Genomic DNA, 24369 nt, shown 5'->3' on the forward strand with positions numbered 1-24369 from the left:
TTTGTCAACGTTCCCAAGCAGAGACGTGCTCAACTCCATCCTCCTCAATTTCCCCCATCCCCTACACCAATCATCCTTCCAGGCTGGTTCCTCCCCTTAAGTCACTGACTAGCCTACCCCCAGGGATTCCTAATACCTGAGTCTGGAGCTCTGATTCTTGAACTTCTGTAGGGGAACCCCTGCACTGTTGGTCACTCTTGCACTATTGCCTCACCTCCCATGCTCTGTGAAGTGAGTGTTCTTGTTTTTGAAACACTGCAGAAAAATTGGAAAAAACCTTTGCTAATTGTCATCCAATTTCACACATCCAATCAGCCACATCTAAGGAATAGTTGTAACCATCTCCCATTAGAGGACTCCAGTCTTCTAAGAAAATCAATGAGGTGGGGACTTAGGAGTCAGAATGAAACAAATAAGTAACAGCATCTATGGTAGTTAAGCATTTTTAATAAACATTATTTTATTTTTCAGGAAGTGACAAAATGTAGTGCCAAGGCTTCCCACTTTGTGGATTTAGCTCTAGCTGAGTGTGAGTTGCTAATCAGCATGGATTAATCAGAAGAGAGGTGCCCATTCACCAGCATCTGAGGTGTCTCCTGCATCATGATTCACAAGAAAGGGTCTTCTGGTAGAAGTCTGACAAAGGCTTCGATATTAATATTCATCAGAAAATGGGTAATTTGGATGTCCAATAGCACTAAAATGAGAAGAATATACAGTCTAAACTCAATAAATACATTTCTAGAATAATAAATAAGCGATTTATGTGAAATTACCATCAAAGTTAATAGTTTTGTTTTCTGTAAAATTGTAAAATCTGTTTATATTCGTGAGCATTTCTTTATAATACATAAATTTAATCACATGTAACTTTTTTTCAAATCATAGTCCTTTGCCAGAAATTTAACATATAAAACATGTAGAATAAAAAATTCAATAACATTTCTCACCCATAGCTGCATCTTTCAATAATGCAAAGTGATACCCACTGCTATCTTACATAAAATTCTCAAGGAAGAAGGAAAACAAAAAGAATTAGGAAAGGGAGAGGAAAAGAGAGGGAGGTTGGGAGGGAAGAAGAGAATATAATGATATTCTTATAACTGTATATAAGCATATTGAATTTGTTGTCTTTTTACTAACATTGCAATAATTTGAAAAAATAAAGTATCAGAAAAAAACAAATTTTCAAGGAAAATTGAAATTTACTTTGCCTATTTTTGAACAAAGACACATCCACATGCTATTCAATACTAAAAAAATATTTCAGGGGTATTGATTACTGTTAGCAATTTAACATTCCTTTTACTAATTCTTTGCTCATTGCCCATCAGATACAGTATAACAAATTAGATTAGGAAATGGGAAGAATGTCATTGATAAGATAGAGTTCCATGTCTATAGAGCTTCCTGCATAATTTACATATCTCTGTTTAACAACTACAGAAACACAATGTGCTAAAAAATAAATACTTATTAAAATATTTAAGGGAGAGTAAGGATTAATGATTTTTTTGTCACTTTCTTTTTCTCTTTGCATTTTGGCCCTGTCACATTCATTTTCCCTTATACTAATAAAATCATTACAAATCATAACATAGTGACCAATTTTGAGTACATACAATTTTGCATCATGCTAATTTCTTTCTTTATCCTGATCTCTTTCATTATTACATTTATTAATATTACAAGTTAAAAGCCCCACAGGTGTGTATATTCCTTGCTACTCTCATGTACAGTTTGTATTTCTTATTAGATTCTAAAATCTTACAGCTCAAAAGAAGAATAAAGATCTTTTCTTTGTGTAAATTCTCTTCCATGATCGTTTTTAAGCCTATATTCCCATTCCTTGATTTTAAATCTACCTTTAAGTCTTCATCATCTGCATTGAGATCACCATATTTTAGAAAATCATAGCAAAGTGTATCTACTGAAATATTTGGACAGCCTTTTTAAAGGTAAATCCAGTTGTTTGTTCTTTAAGAAAAATGCAATAAAAATGAAGAGAGAAATTTTAAACTCTTATAGAAATTAAGTTGAAGGGATCTAATGAACAATTCCATATGGAGGTAATAAGAATTTCTGTTTAGGACCACAGAGCTGATGGAGCTATCTTCAATCTTATAAGAATTGAGGAGGTTTGAGACAAATGAAGTAAAATATTTCAGTTTTGTAAAGATTTAATCATCCACATTGATTATCAACACAGTGCATGGTGAATAGAGACTAGTATCCTTTTATACATTCATCCTCAAAAAATAAATTTACCAAAGTCACTTACAAATCAGCAGTAACGTATCGAAAATTTCTGTTCAGACCATCTATGACTTTCATGTCCTCTGAAGGCAACTGGAATTCAAATACCTATTAGAGAAGTAGAAAAATTTTGTTATTTTCATCTTTTCATTTGTTGGTCTGGAAAATCTCAGTAAGTTAGATCGAATACTTCAAAGAAAATAGTTAAAATATCTCAAGAGTTTCCAGACAATTTGAGACGTTGAACAAAATTTTCAAGTCATCAGTAAATATTGTATGAAAAATAAATCCATATATATACAGCCAACTATTTTGACAAAGGTGCCAAAATCATACACTGGAGAAAATACAGCCTTTACAATAATGGTGCTGGCAAAACTGGACATACAAACGTGGAGGAATTAGATATCTATCACTCAGTGTACCTCCAAACCAACACTAGATGGATCAAGTACCTAAATATAAGACCTAAAGCTACACATATGTTAAAAGAAAACTCAGGATAAAACTTTAAGACATTAGTGTAAATGATAATTTCTTGGGTAAGACCACAAAAGTGCAGGCAACACAAATAAAACCAAACAAACTCAGAAGCTTCTGCACAGCAAAGGGCAAAATCAATAGATTAAAGAGACGTTAAAGGCAGGAGAAAATATTCACAGTAACTTACCTGGCAAAGGATTACTATTGAGAATATAAGCAATGTAAAAACTCAACAATAACAAAAAAACCCAACCAATCCAGTTAAGAAATGGGCAAAGTACCTGAATAGACACTTCTCCAAAGAAGAAATAAAAAATAACCAATAAATATGTGAAAAGTGCTCAAAATCACTAGCCATCAGGGAAATGAAAAGCAAAACCACAATGAGAATATCACCTCATCCCCTCAGAATGGATTTATCAAAAAGAGAGTAACAGGTGCTGATAGGGTTGTGGAGAAAGGGGAACACTTATACACTGTTGAGGGGAATGTAAATTAGTGCAACACCATGGAGAATAGTATGGAGATTTCTTTAAAAATTAGAAATGTAACTGCCATAAGATCCAGCAATCCCATCACTGAGTGTATATTCAAAATACATACACTAATTGTATTAAAGATAAACCTCTCCACCATATTTATAGCAGCACTGTTCACAATAGCCAATAGCCAAGCCATGGAATTAATCAAGGTGTTCATCATCAGATGAAAGGATAAACAAAATGTGGTAAATATATTCAATGGAATATTACTCAGCTTTAAGAAAAAGGATGAAATCTTGTCATTTGCAAAAAAATGGATGGAACTAAAGGACTTCATGTTGAATGAAATACGTCAGACACAGCAAAATAATTGTCACAGGTTCTCCTATACATGTGGAAGTTTAAAAATTCTGAGCACAGGCCGGTGCTGCGGCTCACTAGGCTAATCCTCCGCCTGCGGCGCCGGCACCCTGGGTTATAGTCCTGGTTGGGGTGCCGGATTCTGTCCCGGTTGCTCCTCTTCCAGTCCAGCTCTCTGCTGTGGCCCGGGAAGACAGTGGAGGATGGCCCAAGTGCTTGGGCCCTGCACCCGCATGGGAGATCAGGAGAAGCACCTGGTTCCTGGCTTCAGATCGGCGTGGTTCGCCGGCCGTGGTAGTCATTTGGGGGGTGCACCAACGGAAGGAAGACTTTTCTCTCTCTGTCTCTCTCTCTCTCACTAACTCTGTCAAAAAAAAAAAATTCTGAACACAACCGTTAATTACTTGAGACTGAGAGAAATAGGACGGATAAAAGGAGCATGGAATAGAAACTAGGGAAAGCTGGATGTGGTTCATTAATTGTGACATATATAACAAAGTGAGATGTTAACAGAGGCATATGGGAACTCATTGTATTACTACCTAACAATTTTTGCTTTGAAAACGCAAGAAATGCATTACTAGATATAATTGATTCAAATTGTACTGCTCTACAGATAAAATGAAATCTCAAAATTATCTGAGAACAAACAAAGCTGACATTATTTAAAGATGAGGCAGCCATGCACGAAAATTGAGAAGAATCTAAAGGCAAACTTTGAAATATATGAAATAATTTAATAAAGTCATTTGATACAGTTGAGTTTTTATATCACATCAACAAAAAATTAGAATAAGAAAAAAATCCTTTCAACTATATTTAAGACAAGAATTTTCCATTTATAATGTTGTATTCAAAGGACACAGGAACTTGCTTGAAATGGATCTCACTGTCTGTGTTAGAGGAACATTAAACATCAAATTGATGATTAGAGTTTGCTAATGTATGGACTACCCATATAAATTAATAGCAATATCCCAAAAACATGATACAGAGAAAGAATTTAGAAGTCTCCAACTCAATAATTGATGAATTCAGGTAATAGGTTTTCATTCTATAATTCTTTTAACTTTCCTGTACATTTGAAAATGCTCAAAACAGAAAGGAAAAAGCAATTAAAGACTATCAGAATTATATTCTTTATAGTAAACCTGACAAAATATATGAAAATACCTTTTTAGAGAAAGTCATGAAATATATTGAAATATATTAAAGAAACCACCTAAATAATTGGAATTTTGTATACATAAACCTCAGCATTGTGAAAAATTCAATTCTCAGCATCGGCATTTGATGCAGCAGTGAGAAGGTCCTTAAGACAAACATACTTCCTATCACAATGACTCAGTTCCTGTTTCATTTCTAATTCACGTTCCAATTTCCTGCTTATTTATAACTTGTAAGGTAATAGGTGATGGCTTAATTGTGTCTCTGTCAGTCACATAGGAGATGAAGAGTTCTAGGCTCCTGTCTTGGGCTCATTGTAGTGCTAGTGAAGGTAATCAATGGTTAGAAGAATCTCTCTCTCGCTCTCCCCCTCCTTCCCTCTCTCTTTCTCCAACTCTCTCCTTCTTTCTCTGCTTTTCAAGTGTAAAATAAAGCTGAGAATTTAATAAAAGAAAAATACTAAATAAAACCCCACATCTCTCAAATCTGATAGTTCAGTTCTATATCAAGCAACTTGGTAAAGACTTACTCTATGAAGAAGTTAAAAAGTTATTAAAATTTCATAAAATAGACAAATAAGTACGATAGCCAGGATATTTTTTAAATATAAGTTCATCAATGCTTTAACACTCTGGAAAGCAAGATCTTACTTTCCAACATAATGAAGACACTTGAGCTAGGTAAATAAATGTGTTGTAAAGATGAGTGAAGCATTTGGCTTGTGTCACAGTGAGTTAAGCTGTCATCTGGAATTCTGATATCCATATCAGAGCATGAGTTGGAGTCCTGGCTGCTCTTTCTCCAGTCCAGCTTCCTGCTAATGCACCAAGGAAAGCAGCAGAAGATGGCTCAAGTCCCTGGCACCCATGTGGGAGACCATGTTGGGTTTTCAGGATTTTGCCTTTCAGCCTGGTTCAGGCTGTTCACTGCAGGCATTGGGGCATGAATCAGGGGTGGAAGATCTGTTTCTTCCTCTGCTCCACCATAAACTTTTTTTAAAAAGAGGAGTGAAATCAGAAGCATATTCTTTTGAAAAACTTTGATACTCTTTTAATTTATTTACTAGAGGGGGAAAGAGAGGGAAGAAAGAGAGAGAGAGAGAGAGAGAGAGATCTCCCAGAGCTGGGCTAGGCAGAAGTAAGGAGCCTAGAATTCAATGTGGATTTCTTAAAAGGGTGGTAGTGATCCAAGTACTTGAGTTATCACTTGGAGCCTTCCAAGATGTGCATTAATGTGAAGCTGGATCCGAAGCAGAATGAGGCACTCCTATATGGTCTGGTTGAATCCTGAACAGTGTCACAATTGCAATAAATACTTGCCCCTAATATTCTTTTTAAAATATATTTGTATATATGTGTATACGAAATTGTTTTACATTGGATTAAAAGAAATTTCAGTTGAATTAAAAACTAAGTTGAGAAGGAAAGGCAATGTCATTTTCATATGATAATGTAATAGGATATTGTCAAGTTCTCAATAGAGGAAAGGATATGGCACACATCCACTAGAAACAAAAGCATGGACATTTAATTACATGAAGTGTAGGAACTTTTGATCATGAAGACATGCTATGGAATAAATGAAAACATTGGTGCAATTTGTGAGAGTACATCCTCTAATACCTCACTCTGCTAGTTTCCATGCCCTTGTTAAGTAGATTTGCAGCTTCTTCCATTAAGGGATGATATCTATAACCCCACCACTTTAATTTTTTTTCTTCTTTTTTTTTTTTTTTTCTTTTTGACAGAGTGGAGAGAAAGAGAGAGAGAGAGAGAGAGAGAGAGAGAGAGAGAGAGAGAGAGAGAGAAAGGTCTTCCTTTGCTGTTGGTTCACCTCCAATGGCCGCCGCGGCTAGCACGCTGTGGCCTGCGCACCGCGCCGATCCGAAGGCAGGAGCCAGGTACTTCTCCTGGTCTCCCATGGGATGCAGGGCCCAAGCACTTGGGCCATCCTCCACTGCACTCCCGGGCCATAGCAGAGAGCTGGCCTGGAAGAGGGGCAACCGGGACAGAATCCGGCGCCCCGACCGGGACTGGAACCTGGTGTGCCGGCACCGCTAGGTGGAGGATTAGCCTGTTGAGCTGCGGCGCCGGCCTCCCCACCACTTTAATATGGCCTGACCTGTTAATTTCATTGGTCGGTAGCATTCCCCCAAAGCAATGTTTAATCAGTTCTAAGAAAGCTTTGTAATTATCCACTCTTTGCCTTTGGATTGTATCATGTGAGAAAAACCTGGAATATTTTCTGTAGAATGAAAAACTACATGGAGAAGGGCTGAGACGCCCCACAAATAGGCTAATCAACATCCTAGAAGAGAGTTGCCTAATAATTCGAAAGCATATGAAGCATATGAGAGAGTTGATTGCAATTATACCAGACAGCCCATCATAGAATACAACTTCAAAGAGTTTAGGTTGAGTCCAAGCTAATTTCCAAAAAACGTTTTTAGTGATAAGATTTAAAAATGCTTTGCCGTTTGTTCACCCCCCAATGGCAGCTACGGGCGGCGCACTGCGCTGATCCAAAGCCAGGTGCTTCTCCTGGTCTCCCATGCAGGTGCAGGGCCCAAGGACTAGGGCCATCCTCCACTGCCCTCCCGGGCCACAGTAGAGAGCTGGCCTGGAAGAGGAGCAACCGGGACAGAATCCGGCGCCCCGACCAGGGCTAGAACCCGGTGTGCCGGCACCACAGGCAGAAGATTAGCCGATTAAGCCACGGCGCCGGCCTGTAGGTGGATCCGGCTGAAAAGCCCATGAGAGTATTTCAGGCATGGAAAGCCAAGACACCCTGGGGAGAAAAAAAAAAAAACCTAAATGAAAGATCTCTGCGAGTGAGATCCCAGTGGAAAGAATGGGTCATCAAAGAAGGAGGTACCTTTCCCTGAAGGGAGGAGAGAACTTCCACTTTGACCATGGCCTTGTCTAAATATGATCAGAGTCGGTGAACTCAGGGGGCTTCCATAGCCTTGGCAGCTCATGACAAGAGCCTAGGGTGATTACTGAGGCCATAAACAAGAGTGTCAATTTGTTAAGTCAACAACAGGAGTCACTGTGCACTTACTCCTCATGTAGGATCTTTGTCCTTAGTGTGCTGTACATTGAGATTTAATGCTATAACTAGTACTCAAACAGTATTTTTCACTTTATGTTTCTGTGTGGGAGCAAACTGCTGAAATCTTTACTTAATGTATGCTAAACCGATCTTCAGTATATAAAGAGAATTGAAAATGAATCATGATGTGAATGAAAGGGGAGAGGGAGTAGGAAAGGGGAGGGTTGCGGGTAGGAGGGACGTTATTGGGGGGAAGCCATTGTAATCCATATTCTGTACTTTGGAAATTTATATTCATTAAATAAAAGTTTGAAAGCAAAAAAAAAGATTTAAAAATGGTTTTATATTAGACTTCTACATGGAAGATATTTTGCTTTCCAATTATGACAGTTAATGATATAATAATGGTCTCATATTTGAAAACCCAAGCACCATCAATCTAAAAGACAAAGACCTGAATAGGTGATTTCACAAGACAGGGAAATTGAAGCCAAAAATATGAATTTGAAGCTATACAGATTTTATAAGAAATGAAACATAAAATCAATAATTGGTAAACTAAAAATTACCTAATCTAACAACCTCATTTCAGAGAATAAGGAAATATGTCACTTGCCCAAGGCGGAGAGTATATTGCCAATTCAATCCTGAAAACTGATTTTCTATTTTCTGTTCAGTCATAATTCTCCCTAGCCATTATGTCTCAGAAATATACAGAAATCTTGAGTGTATACCCAAAAACAGAGAAACAGACTTAGCCTAAAGATTTCTTGACATCTTAAAAAGAAGCACATGTGTGAAGGCTACTCTATGGGATTCTTGATGCCTCCAGACCCAGGCCTTCATCACCTGAATGTTCTCTTTGATTCGCTTCTCAGTGAAACTCTTGGCCAGGACCACAATCCCACGCTGCAGCTGGTAGCGAAGGGCAATCAGGGCTGGAGTTTGCTGGTGCTTTTTTGCCAAGGCACCAATGAGTGGATCTTCCAGGAGAACTGGGGCACTCTGGTCCACCCTGGAAGAAGAGGTAGAAAAACAAACTCCTATAACTGAGCATTCAGTTTGTTATGAGGCTTCCAAAACAGAATAAAGGACCTACTTTAAACCAGTGCTTCTTGAAGGAGGTCCCTGGACCAGGAAAACCAGTACCATCAGATCTTGCTAGAAATGCAAATACTTCACTCTTCCTGAGCCAGTTGAGTTAACACCATAAAACTAAGTATTGTGTGACCAAAAACATTTCATCAACAAGGTATTTTATGTGTGTTTTTTGTTGTTATTTTACCATTCTGGTTCTCTGTGTGATCCCAGAGCACTGTAGGCAACCAGAACAATGCCTTTTGACTTGCAGAATTCCAGCAGTTTGCCCTGGTTGAGATAGGGATGACATTCCACCTGTACATGGCCAAAATAGGAAAACAGAGGATTAATTAAAATGCTAATTTTGATATGAAGGGTAATGTTGCAAAAAAGTAGCTGAATTAAAAAATGAAATGTAAACTGAACGTGTTAACATCAATAATGATATTTTGAAAACAATGAATAAAATATTGTCCCCTGGAAAGTTATAAATATGACATTTCTGAGACAAATCTGTGGAACAGATCTTGGCTGCTAAATCACATTTTCCTTGAGGAGAGACATGATAAACATCAGATGTGGGAAAAATAAAGAAACCATTACTTTGAGCCATAGACACTGAACTGTGCCTGAGAGCAAAAATTTTACAAAAACTCACTAGAGCAGCTCTGAAAAAAGAAAAATTTCAGCTCAATATGAATCTCACAGGTAGCTTTTGGATGGGCTTCAGCAACAAAAGGTATAATAAGTAAAACCAATTTAAACATTTAGAGTGCATAAAAATCTGTAGAAATTATATACGGAATAGGAGATAGAGAAAGGGAGACAGAAGGAGATAGAGAGAGAGAGATGGAAACAAACAAGCTATTAACTTCTGTTGATAGTGATTATTATGGTAACTTTTTTATAATAAAAGGAAGTTTTTAAAGTTTACCTTGTCTTATAGAGACAATTATAGTTGATATGGACATAAAGTACATAAATTGTTACAGTACAATGCCAAGTAAGAAAAGTAAAAACAATAGTTAAATGCAAATAATTATTTACAAATCCCAACGAAATAACTAACATGAAAATCACACATGAAAAATCACCTGTTATATAAAAATTTGTTATAGAATATTACTTTCTCTGTTGAATATTATTGACTAACAGATTACAGTAATTACAATGGGTGAAGTATATATGCAGAGAAGAGATCTGGCTCCAACTAGCTTAACCAAGTGAACAAGTTACATCACCAGTTGTTAGAAAATGTTGAGATCTATACCTTGTACTAGAGTACAATTTGAGGAACACAACATTCTAAGGACATTGTCTTCACAAAAAAGATGTTTAAACTTAATGTAATAAGACATTCAGGGGCTGGCACTGTGGTATAGTAGTCAAAGCCACTACCTGTAGCTCCAGTATCTCATATGGGCTCTGGTTTGAGTACTGGCTGCTCCACTTCCAATCCAGTTCCCTGCTAATGGCGTGGGAAAGCAGTAGAAGATGGCCCAAGTTCTTGGGACTCTGCACGTACATGGGAGACCTGGAAGAAGCTCCTGGTTCCTCATTTCAAACTGGCTCAGCTCCAGCCATTGCAAACATTTAGGGAGTGAACCAGCAGATGGAAGACCTCTCTGCTTCTCTCTCTCTCTATCTGTAACTCGGCCTTTCAAATAAATAAATAAATAAATAAAGACATTCAAATCTAACCTCTGATTTACATGAACTTGGAGTAGAGAAACAATTAACCTGTTATTACAAGACAGCAATCTGAGAGTTTCAGAAAATTTGACAAAGTTAACCTAGATATTTTAGGAAAACAAAATTGACTATTTTAGGTGAAAGCATGAGAAAAATGACGAAAATCATGTGAACTACTACACTGACACTTTAAGTAGAATACAATAAAGGACAACAATGCAAATTTATAATATGCACTGGATGTTAAATGATAGGAGGAAGTAATTGTTAACTTTTTTACATACAATAGTGAAACTATAACTATATGGGAATAAATAGCAATGCTTACTACCACAAACTATTAGGAGAGTGAGCAAAATCTTGTATATATGTATGCAAACATACTCATATATGTCTGCTTATTTTGGACAGATGAAAAATATCAACAAGTTTGACTATAAGTGAAAAAATATGAAATATCTATATTATTATATTAAATTTTCTGAATGTTTGAAAGTGGTTATAATAAAAATTGGAATTATGTTAATATTGAAAATGTTAATTTGTGATATTTTATTTGAAAGTCAGGATGCTGCATAATTATATACCAAATTTATGGTCTGTACTTGGTGACTTCAAGTTGCCAGAAGCTATGTTAAACACAAAACCAAGTACAGAATGCTTGTTCTTACACAGCTAATTCAATGGCAAAAAGCAGGGAGGAGGTGCAGACTGAAGTGAGCTTTGGAACAAGATGGGCTCTAGTTTTGCCAAAAATATCCCTGAGTGTTGTTTCTGTCAGTTACTAGTATCATCATAAATAGGTAATTTCTTTTATCTTCCACATATAGTCTCCAATTAATATTTTCTGGATTCATGTTTCTGTTCAAGATTCCTGAAATCAGATACCAAGAGAGAAAATTCAGGTATCTGAACACCACACAAACCCAAACCACCTATCCTTACGTATTTCACTCTGTGTTTATTTATCACTCCATGTTTTCATGGCCTTTCTTATTCACAGTTCCTTCCACATCACCACATCACAATTCCTGTATCAGGTGATCATCCTTTGGACACTTCATTGATCGGGGAAAATTTCTCTTCCACCCGTGATTTCATTAATGATTGATGCTTTTCTTGATCAGATTCTTACATATATTTCAGCACTAAGATCTCCTCAGATTTTCTGTTTCTTTATGCATGTATAAATTTATTTTATTTGAAAAATAAACTAGATTATACTTAATTAAATATATATTTTTGAATTGCACTTAAACAAATGTTTATCACATGGAAAATTGTTCATGTTTCTAGAGTAAATTCTTCCTAATATTGTTAAGCAAATATTTTTACACATAGAAATACAATATAAATTATGGTTCAATTCAAATTTCCTATGACTTGAAAAGGTCATCTTGTCAACAACTTCAAAAATGTCTTAATATAGATTTACATATTTCAGTGGTATCACACACATTATAATTTCTTCATGTGATATATAATTGCTTATTTTAATACTGTGCATAATTTCCAGTTTAATTCTTATATGCACATCCTTTTTTACCTGATTTTTTCTGCATTACTTGCTTTTAAAATTTCATAGTAATAACTTATCTGAAAAAAACACATTTTATTTCTAAGTTGCTAAATGAAGTATGTAGTATGTTTTCAAGTCTATGGTATTATATGAAGTAATATTTACAATCAAACTAATCCCATAGTTTTCACAGAGAAATGATGATTATTTGATATTTTAATTAATACAAACAGTATTACATATTCATGATTTGTGTATGTTGATTTTGGAGCCTTCATATCTTCTTTTTAATATTAAGTAATATAAAGAACAGATTTCATGTATTTTGTAGATACAATTATAAGAAAATACTCTCGTTTGCACTCTCTCTGTCTCTTGATCATTCTCTTGCTCTCTCTCTCTCACGCTCTCTTTCTCTCTCTTTTCCTTCTTTGTCTCTTCCCCCGGTCTGTCTGGTTTCCCCACCAAAAACCCCTTTCCCTTAAGAAAATTATAAGAAGATAACCACATTTACATCCCTCATCACCTGCCTTCCTGAATCCCTCCTCCTTTCTTTTTTCTTCCTTTCTTCTTTACTTCCGTTTTTCTCTCTCTTTCTCTCTTTTTTCCCTTTAATATTCAAAATTACATGCTTTTAATTTACTTTATAATTACAGGCTTATTGTACCACTAACCACAATGTGAACATTGTTGAAACAAGTAAAAAGTAGAAAGATCACTGTTTCACAGGGTTACAGACAAGGGCTACAAAAAACAATCAAAACATATCAGTTTCATTCTTACACTTTGGTGTTTTTTGTATTCTATATTAAATACTACATATCAGAGAAAACATATGATATTTGCTCTTTTTTTTGGAGGACGTATTTCAATAAGCATAATGGTCTCCAATTGCATTCATTTTATGGCAAAAGACAGGATTTCATTCTTTTTATGGCTAAGTAGGTTTCTATTGAGTATATATATCACATTTTCTTTTTCTAATCATCCTTTTAAAAATGTAGAGACAATGGAGACCCATCCATACCCTTCCATACAGAGGTTCGGCTAATAGAATCTTCTGTTACACCAAGTAAGTTTGACAGGAGTGGAGGACAACTAGACACGTGGCAGTAGTATGAGACGAGGATAATAACAAAAGGAGAAAAGGCTCAGAGTCCTCACCTGGTTGCAGACAGGCTTGTACTTGAGCCCTGGCTTGTTCAGAATCATCTCTAGCTGCCTGCGGTTGAAGTTGGACACCCCGATGGACTTGGCCAGTCCTGCATCTTTGCATTTCTCCATGGCCTGAGAGGAAAGATTGTGAAGAAATATTTCCACAATTGGTTGCCAATATAAATGCACAACACAGTTAAAAGGAACACTGTCAAGAAATTACAGTGAGGCTAGTGGGCACTGACTGACCAAAAGAGAAAAGCTAGTAGAGAAAATCAGCAGCAAGAAAAATAATTCCTGCATCCTCCTTAGAAAACAAGACATTATTGAATATGGGGGGCAAAATATGCCTGATTTCATTGCCCCCAGTTCTCTCTGTTATATCCCAGTATCGCCTTCCTCTCTTTCCACTACAGTACAACACTTATCGGTGACACAAATCTCAAGATCCAAAGTTGCATATCTCATTCCCACAAATTGAAATGTGATCTGATGCTCCCACTTCTGACTTCTTCTTTACTCTCTCCTGTGAGTACTCACCTCCCAGGTGGCACAGATATCCACTGTGTCAAATATTGCCTTTCCATGTTCATCTGTTGGAATAATCTCCACCCCAGGCTGGAACAGAATCAGTTTTTTTTTTTTTTTTTTTTTTTTTTTTTTTTTTACAATTTCATCAAATTCAGATCTCTACCCGTGGCAAAATACTGAGGTATACTTATGGAGACAGCAATAAACTTTCATGAGCAACCTCCCATATTTGCAAAATTCACTGCATATAATTCTGTAAGGAATGTCATTAGACTACAGACTTCCTCTTTTCTTTTATGTTTACTATACATGTTAATAAATACTACTTTCCAGATTGTAATAGGGTCCCATAGATTTATGTTACTTTGTGGTTCTCTGTTCTTTCCTCTGGAGAGATATCTCTTATTTACTGGGAAAGTTACCAGTTACCTGGCCTTGATCTCCACCAATAGTGGATGTTGCTCATCTCCCCAAAAACATTTTGTTCCAAGGGCAGATACTTGAATCACAGATGGTCATTCAAGGTCTTTTTTTTATCACAATAATTTTAATTCTAAAGGATACAGAGAAGCTATCAAAATTAATTACCATGAGAAAATAATTGTTACATGGCCATTTATGCCACCAATAAAAGGTTCAGACAAAACCAACAAAAAATAGATTAATACAGAAGAAAGTGATTGCTATAAATACAGGCAGTTCCTAACATTACCTCAAATGTGTATGTTACTCATGGCCTGGCTTTTACATAATCAAATAAACTATATTGTTTTAATTACTTTGAGCAGTGTCTATAACTTAGAAACTGTTTCTAAAATTTATATCAGAGGCCAGCTTTGTGGCACAGCAGATTAAGGTATTGCCAGTGATACCAGCATCCCATATTGGAGCACCAGTTTGAGCCTCGAGTCCCAGTTACTGAATTCCCTAGCCAGCTCCCTGCTAATATGCCTGGGAAGACAGCAGAAAATGGTCCAAATACTTGGACCTCTGCCACTTACATGGGAGACTGTCATGGACTTCCTGGCTCACACCTTTAGCCTGTCCCTGTCCTGACCTTCAATGGCCATTTGAGGAGCGAACCAGATGGAAGCTCTGTCTTTCTGTTTCTGTCCCTCTGCCTTTCACATAAATAAAATAAATATTCAAAAATAAATAAGTAAGTTTATATCAGTGACAATTAATCGTCCATGAAAATGTTGGTCATGCTAAAAGCCAAAGTAAAATACATTTGATGATGCTGGTTGCCTACCTTCAGAGCTGTTGGAAAATGAATAATGTAGAGATCAACATAGTCCAATTGAAGATTTTTCAGTGAGTCTTCCAAGCTTGGTCTGACCAGCTCTGGTCTATGAAAAGTGCACCAAAGCTGCAATGTTAAGCAATTAAAATGATAGCGAATTAATATGTTAGTTAAATTTCTTGGTTTGCTTCACATAATATTGAGATATTTTCCCTTGGTTAGAAGCTGATGAATACTCAAGGAAACTGCATTCCATTTTGAATTTCCTGTGACCTGACCTAACTATATCACCTCTCTCACTTATTTAGCTATTACTCATTAATCCACCAATGCATGGAAGGTAATTACACCAGAGACAAAAATTTTATCATGTAATGCTAATGATCAGCATTTCAGTTAGGCTTGAAAGAGTTTACAAACAAATTTAATAGTCTGATTCTTCTAACCATTAAACTCAATGGTAAGAATTAGTATCTATTTTAATCACATAATAAGCAGAATATATATATTTAATATTTTTATTTATTTATTTGACAGTTACAGACAATGCGAGAGAAAGACAGAAAGATATTCCTTCTGTTGGTTCACCTCTCAACTGGCCACAATGGCCAGAGCTGCACCGATTCAAAGCTAGGAGCCAGGTGCCTCTTCCTGGTCTCTCATGTGGGTGCAGGGGCCCAAGGACTTGGGTGATCTTCTGCTATCCCAGGCCATAGCAGAGAGCTGGACTGGAAGAGGAGCAGCCGGGACTTGAACCGGCACCCATATGGGATGCTGGCGCTGCAGGCGGAGGATTAACCTAGTGCACCACAGCACCAGCCCCCAGAAAATATATTTTGAATATTTGAATATTGTGTGCAATGGATTAAGCTACTACTTTCAATGCCAGCATCTCTTATTGGAATGCTGGTTTGAGACTTGGCTGCTCCACTTAGCAACTTCCTTTCTGCTAATGTACTTTGGAAGGCTGTAGAAATGGCCTGGGTAATTTGTCCCTGTCACCCATGTAGGAGATCAGATTGGAGTTCCCAAATCCTGACTTCATCCTGGCCCAGACCTGGCTGTTTTAGCCACAGGGCTATCCAGCAGATGGCAGGGCTCTATCTCTCTTTGTCTCTCCTCTGTCTCTTTATTCAAACAAATAAATAACTCTTTTTAAAAAGTGTCAATTCATATTTACAATAATAAGAAATTTTAAAAAAGTCACACAGGAAATCATGAATATCATATTTAGCTCATAGCTCTCTCTGATTCCACAAACCATGCTGAATCGTCACACTGTTTGGAGTTGATACTAAGGAAATCATAGGAACTTCATTTAAAATATATAAATTTGCAGGTAGCAATAATTAGAAAGCTATCGTCTTTGTCTCTTTGTGATACTGAATGTTACAGGAGAAAGTGTGATAACAATTTTACTAATAGGAATAATTAACATCTACGAAGCATATCAAGAAATTATCACTCCTACACAACATTTCATTAACCATCTCTCCTACACATAATCTACACTCTACCTTTGAAGTGTAGAATATATCTTCTCTCTTCACAGTGCCATCTGCAATCTTGCTTCGGATGGCCAGACCTACTTCTTTTTCATTTTTGTAAAAATAAGCGGAATCAATGTGGCGGAACCCAGCATCAATAGCTATTTTGGTGGCTTCCATAGCTTTGCTCTTAGGGACCTGCAGAAGGAGTTGAAAGTATTATTTGTAGATGCATGTGATTGAAAGCAGCTAAGATATAATTAGTGATTTTTTTAAGAATCCATTTTTTCTCATATCTTGGGATAATTCTGCATTTGAACTCTGAGGGGATGAGTCCTTCCCAGTTTGCCTGATTTTCCTGAATTAATAGCAGGAGTTAGGCATCTCAGGCACCCCTTCCAGCTGGGCCACCCCTTTGATCAAAGGCATCAAAGGTCCTCAGGAACAAAGACAGGTTTATTGCTTTGCTAGAAAGATTCACAGTATACTGCAAAAAGAAAATCATGGTTTCTAATTATACAGTGAGTTTGCAGAGGAAAGTTAACAGAGTAAAAATGAATGGAATGAAATATGGAAGAAATATACCACAAGTTTCTGAGTCCTCCCCAGTAAAGTAAACAGAACACATTCAAATTGTTTGAATTGAATTTAAGAGCATATATGGAAACTTATCAGCAAGGAACTCTGAATATGTCAAATCTTCATTCTTAAGACTTTTCCTATAGGATTGATTACATAGATCCCCTCTGCTGGCCTACACCATATTTCAGTTTCAAATAAAAGCAAGGATACACACACTGTACTTGTCCTCACAAGCAATTTAGCTACATTATCATATGCTAGGAAACAGGAAAGAACAAAGAAAGTAGATTCTCCAGTGTCAACCAGGGATATGCTTGAAAATAAGTAGTTCAATTGACAGTAGGGCATTCTGTTAATTCTTTTCTACAGGGCCATTGTGTTCACAGACAAAAATTATAGAAAAGAAAGAAAAAACTAAGTGATGACAGTAAAGATATATTATGAATTACAGAAATTTTACATGAGAAATTAACTGTGTCATGTAAGGGACTATCATGGAGGGTATCATCCCTAAAACAAAAGCATTTCTTTTATGCAATATATGAGTAGTACAATATAAAATTATTGGGTTCCTCAAATTGGATAATTATTTGAAAGTGCATTTGTGAAATCAAAGAGGTAAGTCTAAGAAAACCTTTTTCATTTATTTTTTAAAATTGAGAAGCTGAACTTTTCTTTTTTTTTTTTTATCTTTTATTTAATGAATATAAATTTCCAAAGTACGACTCATGGGTTACAATGGCTTTCCCCCCCATACTGTCCCTCCCACCCACAACCCTCCCCTTTCCCACTCCCTCTCCCCTTCCATTCACATCAAGATTCATTTTCGATTATCTTAATATACAGAAGATCAGAAGCTGAACTTTTCAATGAAATTACAACATATAGATAGTGAATCCATTTCCCTTTCCTAATATCATTCCTAGTGTGGTGGCACTCAGAGATTCACCAAGACTGAAATACTGCTAGTGTCCCTGATCCTTTCCCCTCCTTCATACCACTTTGCCCTGCAAAGAAAATCAAATCTTTAACATTTCATCAAAATATTCATCAGTGATTTCTTTAAGTCTTACACAAGAACCAAGTGGAAGTTCAAGTTTGAAGTAAATAGTCTCTCTTTTTTTTTCAATTTCTAACTTTCTTCCTTGACTTTTTACACATACTACAAGTTCAAAGCACATCTTTCTTTCTACATTGGTCTGTGCTTATTATTTTTTTTTTAGAAAACTAGGATAATATCAGTGTGCAAAATTTCTTCCACTATGCTCACTTTCATTCTGTAGGGCCATCTGTACAATTTCCTTTAACATTTGTTATGATCAATAATTTAGCCTTGTCCCTATTATTTTCCAGTTTTATTCTAACATGATATTGTACTTGCCTTGAGACAAGTTTCCTAGTACATGGGAAAACTTACTTAACCCACATCCAGTAATGACTGTGTGAGTCTCAAGGTTATCCCCATCTCATAATAGCATATTCCTTCTTCAAATGTTCTGCATTTCCTCTCTTCTAACTTTTGGGAAAAAAATCTCTGGGTTGGCCCTTGTTGGAAGGAGGAAATATTTCTTGGATTATAGCATAAAGTGGAGAAACCAGTTCAACTGCATGCAAGCTGAGAGGCAGTCTTCTTGAATGCCAACAGTAGTCTCTTCCACTCAAGTGAGAAACAGACTGAAATAGGAAGCAAAATCAGTATTCAGAATCATTAGCAGAGGATCACAGGATCTGATTGTCATGAAGAACAAAGAGATTAAATTCACTCTTCTGTGTGGAACAGCTCCAGCCCAGTGAATTGGAAAACCAAGTGAAACCTTTAGAGTAACATAGGAACTGGGTTCCTTCAAAATCCAGGTCTCCCTTTCACCCTTCCTAAGTCTATTTTCTTTTGCGCCCTCAAGACAAAGCAACTCGAGTTACCTCTTCAGGTGCATAGGTGCCAAATCCCAGTACAGGAATGAAGTGACCGTCACTTAACGCCACACGCTGAAATTTGGGATCCATTGCCTTTCACTCCTCTAAGCACACTCTGATTCCTCTGGCTTCACAGGGTGTATAAATAACAGGAAATCTACAGCCACATTCCTGTCTAATTTTAAGCAACATATGGGAGGAGTGAAATTAAAGCAGTATTCCATATTTAGAGATGAGTATCCTGTTCACTTACTTTAAATGAGGCAGAATTTTTAGGTTAATCACTTAAAAACCAGATTTATTAAATTTTCTCTTTAGAATCTCCCACTTGCTATTTTTAAGTATTAGAAGAAATTGATTGAATAATTATTGATGACTAAGTTACAACCCTGCGAACATCTATGTCTTGTTTTTCTTTTTTTTCTTTTTTTCTTGCGATAATAAAGGATATTTATTAAAAATTTAGTCTAACATTTATGATGAAATGTGAAGCTATTCAAGTGCTTTGTACAAATAGACTCCATAGGGGTCTTGATAAAATAGCAAATGAGTTTCTTTTTTTTAAACTTTTATTTAATGAATATAAATTTCCAAAGTACAGCTTATGGATTACAATGGCTTCCCCCCCATAACGTCCCTCCCACCCGCAACTCTCCCCTTTCCCACTCCCTCTCCCCTTCCATTCACATCATGATTCATTTTCAATTCTCTTTATATACAGAAGATCAGTTTAGCATACATTAAGTAAAGATTTCAACAGTTTTATTTTTTCATGCTGAAGTCTGCCTTTGATTATCTTTGACAACACAAATACACACACAGAATCAATTATTATTGAGTACTTTCTTAAACATTGACCCTCAATGATACTTCAGAAGTTTAATTGAAGGGAAGTTAGTTTGCATTTTTAACTTTCTCTTTGGCAAAATGTTTTCTGTAGCTTCACTCTTTAGTTTTGCAATAATAATGTGTAATCCTGGTGGAGAGTGAAGGGTTAATGATGTTTAAGAGCATTGTGCAATATGAACCCAGAGGCTTAGAGTCATGATATCTTTTCACATATTATGTAACTTTTAGAAATATATTATTAAGTCCAAAATGAAAGTGCACATTTTATGTAATTTAAGGTCTTGTTCCATAATATTGATTTTAAAAATGATATATCATAGTATGTGATTTGTAATAATTGTCTAATCTGAGATATGTTGATAAAAAGGACCATTATGAAGTGATTTAAAAGGGAATATATGAATTTTGTATTAATTCATAATTTGTCATTCTTATACTGAGGAGTTTTATGTGTTAACTGAAGAGTAAAGCATATATTATAATCTGTTGTCAAATACATTGCACTGAAAAGAAGACAATATGTCACATTTTAAGGGCATTATTTCTGAAAACTGGGACTAGGAAAGATTTTTAAGTGCTTTATCTATACCTTTCAAATCTCCAATGCTTGTCCTTTTCTTTTCTGAAAAAGAATATTTTTGATTTAAAATTAAGGCTCTGCCACTGACAATTTGAATAGAACTGAATATCCTGACAGATCGTCAACACTCCAACTTTGTCACAAACTGCCCCGTTCCCTATGCCACAGGATCACTTGGCAACCCTCAGTACTCTTTGCTGCGTTCCAATAATAACTAAACTGCTAATATCCACCAGTGAAATACAGCCTCAAATTCTGATATCTCCTGAATTGACATTGACTGTTACTATCTCTCATCTCCCTTAAGCTCAGAATATTTGGTTATTCTTTGGATTTAAACCTTGAACTAACCCTGGTCTCCAAGCCTGTCTACTTGTACATGATATAATATGGCTACATCTCTGCTTAAATGGCTTGGACACAGATGAGAACACCTTTGCTGCACTCACACTACTCTGCAAAATTCAGTGTATTTTTTCTACAACCTTAAATAATGAATTCTGCCTTTCTTCAAATTTTCATTTGACTAAAATTTTCTGTAGACAGAATAAAAGAAAATATGCATAAAAGGCATTTGAAGTGATTCTCCAAACAAGGTGATCCTTGACTTTATGTGAAGGCAGCCAAGATGTTTGGTTCGCTTTATCCATTTTCTACTTCTGGTATCTCCTCCCTCCTCCCTGTGCTACATGTTTACAAAGAAACAAAGATTTGGAGCTGAATGAATCATTCTGGTTTCACAATTGTGATGTTACTTGAAGGTCAATTAAAATCACAGAATAAGTAAGCATCAGATTACAAAAGGAATAAAATATCATATCAATAAATAAGTATATTTATTACATAGAGTTTATAAGAAAAATTCTCAGATTCTCAAAAGATGAATTCTAAGAGTTTTCTGCCCAGAAAATCCTGCTATCAATGAAATCTTGATTCACTGGGATGATTTTACAGTATCATCTCTATATTGCACTTCTGAATTTCTATCCACAAATTCAGGTCAGTAAGATGTTAGCACTGCTTTTGATTTTCTTGAAATGAATTACATTGTGATTAATTCAACTTTGAGCATTCTTTGGAAATGTAAGTAGAAGAATCTATTCCAAAGATTAGAACCAGGGCCTTGAGTGGTCCCTCTGGTCACCAGTTTTTGTTTCCATTGAAACACCCACTATTACAATGGCTTGATCTGTTCAGGCCTACCTGCTATCCATGCCCATGATTGCCTACACAGCTCTGTGAATTTGGAACAAGGTAAAAGACAGGGGCACCAGGCTTCTCTAAATGGGGCCAGAAAAGGAAAGGAAAAGGAAAGGAAAAAAGAAAAGAAAAAGCCTAATTACAATCACCTGAAACTATGAGTATTGGTAATTAACACTTTGTGAGAATAGTTTCTACCATCAGAAGATTCTCTTCTCATTCTACTTTCTATGCAGACTTTCTCTCAGACAGTGGCTGGAAGATTTCAGAACATAACAAATAAATATGGCCGGCGCCGCGGCTCACTAGGCTAATCCTCCGCCTAGCGGCGCCGGCACACCGGGTTCTAGTCCCGGTTGGGGCGCCGGATTCTGTGCCGGTTGCCCCTCTTCCAGGCCAGCTCTCTGCTGTGGCCCAGGAGTGCAGTGGAGGATGGCCCAGGTGCTTGGGCCCTGCACGCCATGGGAGACCAGGAAAAGCACCTGGCTCCTGGCTCCTGCCATCGGATCAGCGCGGTGCGCCAGCCGCAGCGCGCCGGCCGCAGTGGCCATTGGAGGGTGAACCAACGGCAAAAGGAAGACCTTTCTCTCTGTCTCTCTCTCTCACTGTCCACTCTGCCTGTCAAAAAAAAAAATAAATATATTTTAAAGATTTATTGGAGCTGGCACTGTGACACAGTAGGTTAATCCTCTGCCTGCAGTGGCAGCATCCCACATAGGCATCAGTTTGAGTCCCAGCTTCTCCCCTATCAAGACAGCTCTCTGCCATGGCCTAGGAAAACAGTAGAAAATGGCTGAAGTGCTTGGACCCCTGCACCTGCATGGGAGACCTGAAAGAAGCTCCTGGCTCCTGGCTTTGGATCGGCACAGCTCTGGCCATTGTGGACAACTGGGGAGTGAACCAACAGAAGGAAGACTTTTTATCTCTGTCTCTTCCTCTCACTGTCTGTAACTCTACCTCTCAAATAATAAAATCTTAAAAAAAAAGATTTATTTATGTGGTTGAAAGGGAGAGATAAAGAACTAGAAAGAGATCTTCCATCCTCTGGTTCATTGCTAAAATGGTCATAACAGCCATGTTTGGGCAAAGCTGAAGCCAGGAGCCTGGAACTCCATCCATGTCTCCCAAATGGGTGGCAGGGACTCAAATACTTGGGCCATCATCCATTGGTTCCTAGGTGCATTAGTAGGAAGCTGAACTGGAAGCATGTAGCCTGGACTTGAACTGACACTCCAGTATGGTATTCCAGCCTCCCAACTAGTGGCTTAACCTGCTTGCCATAATACCTACTCTCAAGCATATAAACATTAATTATCATAACCCAAACTGATCAAGGCCAATTGTTAATGTGCCAAGTTAATGTTATAATATAACCTATCTAATCTGATCATCAACTTTTATTTATTTATTTATGTAAAAGGCAGAAAGAGCAGGACAGAATGACAGAGCTCCCATCCATTATTTCATTCTCCAAATGTCCTCAGCAGCTAGGGCTGGATTTTGGCTGGAGTAAGGGGCAGGAACTCAATACAGATCACTCATATGAGAGGGACTCAAGTACTTGATCATCAAAGTAGCCAGGGTCTGCATCTTCAGCAACCTGGAGTCAGAAGCAGAGCCAGATTTGAATATATGTGTAACTGTTAAAAACACATATGCTTCTAATACAGGGCACCTGGCTATTTAAGAGAAATGTTAAGGGATCAAAAGGGAGACAATAAAATAGTAATGGAGGACTCCAATACCCCACCTTCAGCAATGGACAAATCAACCAGACAGAAAATTAGCAAGGAAACAGCGGAGTTAACTAACACTATAGACTGAACGGGCCTAACAGATATTTACAGAACTTTTCATCCTACAGTTGCAGAATGCACATCCTTCTAACCAGTTCATGGAACTTCCTCTAGGAATGACCACACGCTAGGCCATAATGCAAGTCTAAGCAAATCCAAAAAAATCAAAATCATACTCTACATCTTCTCTGACCACAATGGAATGAAGCTGCAAATCAGAAACTCAGGAATCTCTAGAACATATGCAAACACACGGAGACTGAACAACATGCTCCTGAATGAACACTGGGTCATAGAAGAAATCAAAAGAGAAATTAAAAAAAATTCTAAAAACAAGTTAAAACATCATGTCAAAACTTATGGGATACAGCAAAAGCAGTGTTAAGAGGAAAATTTATAGCAATTCGTGCCTACATCAAGAAGTTTGAAAGGCACCAAACAAATGAACTATCTGTGCATCTGAAAGATCTAGAAAAACAGCAGCAAACCAAATAAAAAACCAGTAGAAGAAAAGAAATGATTAAAATTAAACAAATCAACAAAATTGGATGGTTCAACATTCGCAAATCAATCAATGTGATACATCATATTAACAAACTGAAAAACAAAAACCATATGATTATCTCAACAGATGCAGAGAAAGCATTTGATAAACTACAACACCGTTTAATGATGAAAACCCTAAGCAAATTGGGTATAGAAGTAACATTCCTAAACAGGATCAAGGCAATTTTTGACAAACCCATAGCCAGTGTCCTGAATGAGGGAAAAGATGGAAGCTTTCCCACTGCAACCTGGAACCAGAGAAGGATGTCCATTCTCACCATTGCTATTCAATATAGTCCTGGAAGTTTTAGCCAGAGCCATTGGGCAAGAAAAAGAAATCAAAGGGATTCAACTTGGGAAAGAAGAAGTAAAACTATCCCTTTTTGCAGATGATAT

General features: G+C 36.8%; 1 protein-coding gene across 1 annotated transcript; it reads right to left on the reverse strand.

The window, feature by feature from the left end:
- Nucleotides 1-430: 430 nt before the first annotated feature.
- On the reverse strand, nt 431-19097 carry AKR1C5 (aldo-keto reductase family 1, member C1 (dihydrodiol dehydrogenase 1; 20-alpha (3-alpha)-hydroxysteroid dehydrogenase)). Its single transcript, NM_001082250.1, is given in 9 exon segments — nt 431-697; nt 2282-2364; nt 8649-8814; nt 9085-9194; nt 13255-13377; nt 13786-13863; nt 15029-15145; nt 16537-16704; nt 19009-19097. Coding segments are annotated over 9 exon segments (972 nt in total). The 5' UTR covers nt 19093-19097; the 3' UTR covers nt 431-654.
- Between the last annotated feature and the right edge of the window lie 5272 nt (nt 19098-24369).

The sequence above is a fragment of the Oryctolagus cuniculus genome, chromosome 13, assembly GCF_964237555.1.
Source record: "Oryctolagus cuniculus chromosome 13, mOryCun1.1, whole genome shotgun sequence".
Lineage (NCBI taxonomy): Eukaryota > Metazoa > Chordata > Mammalia > Lagomorpha > Leporidae > Oryctolagus > Oryctolagus cuniculus.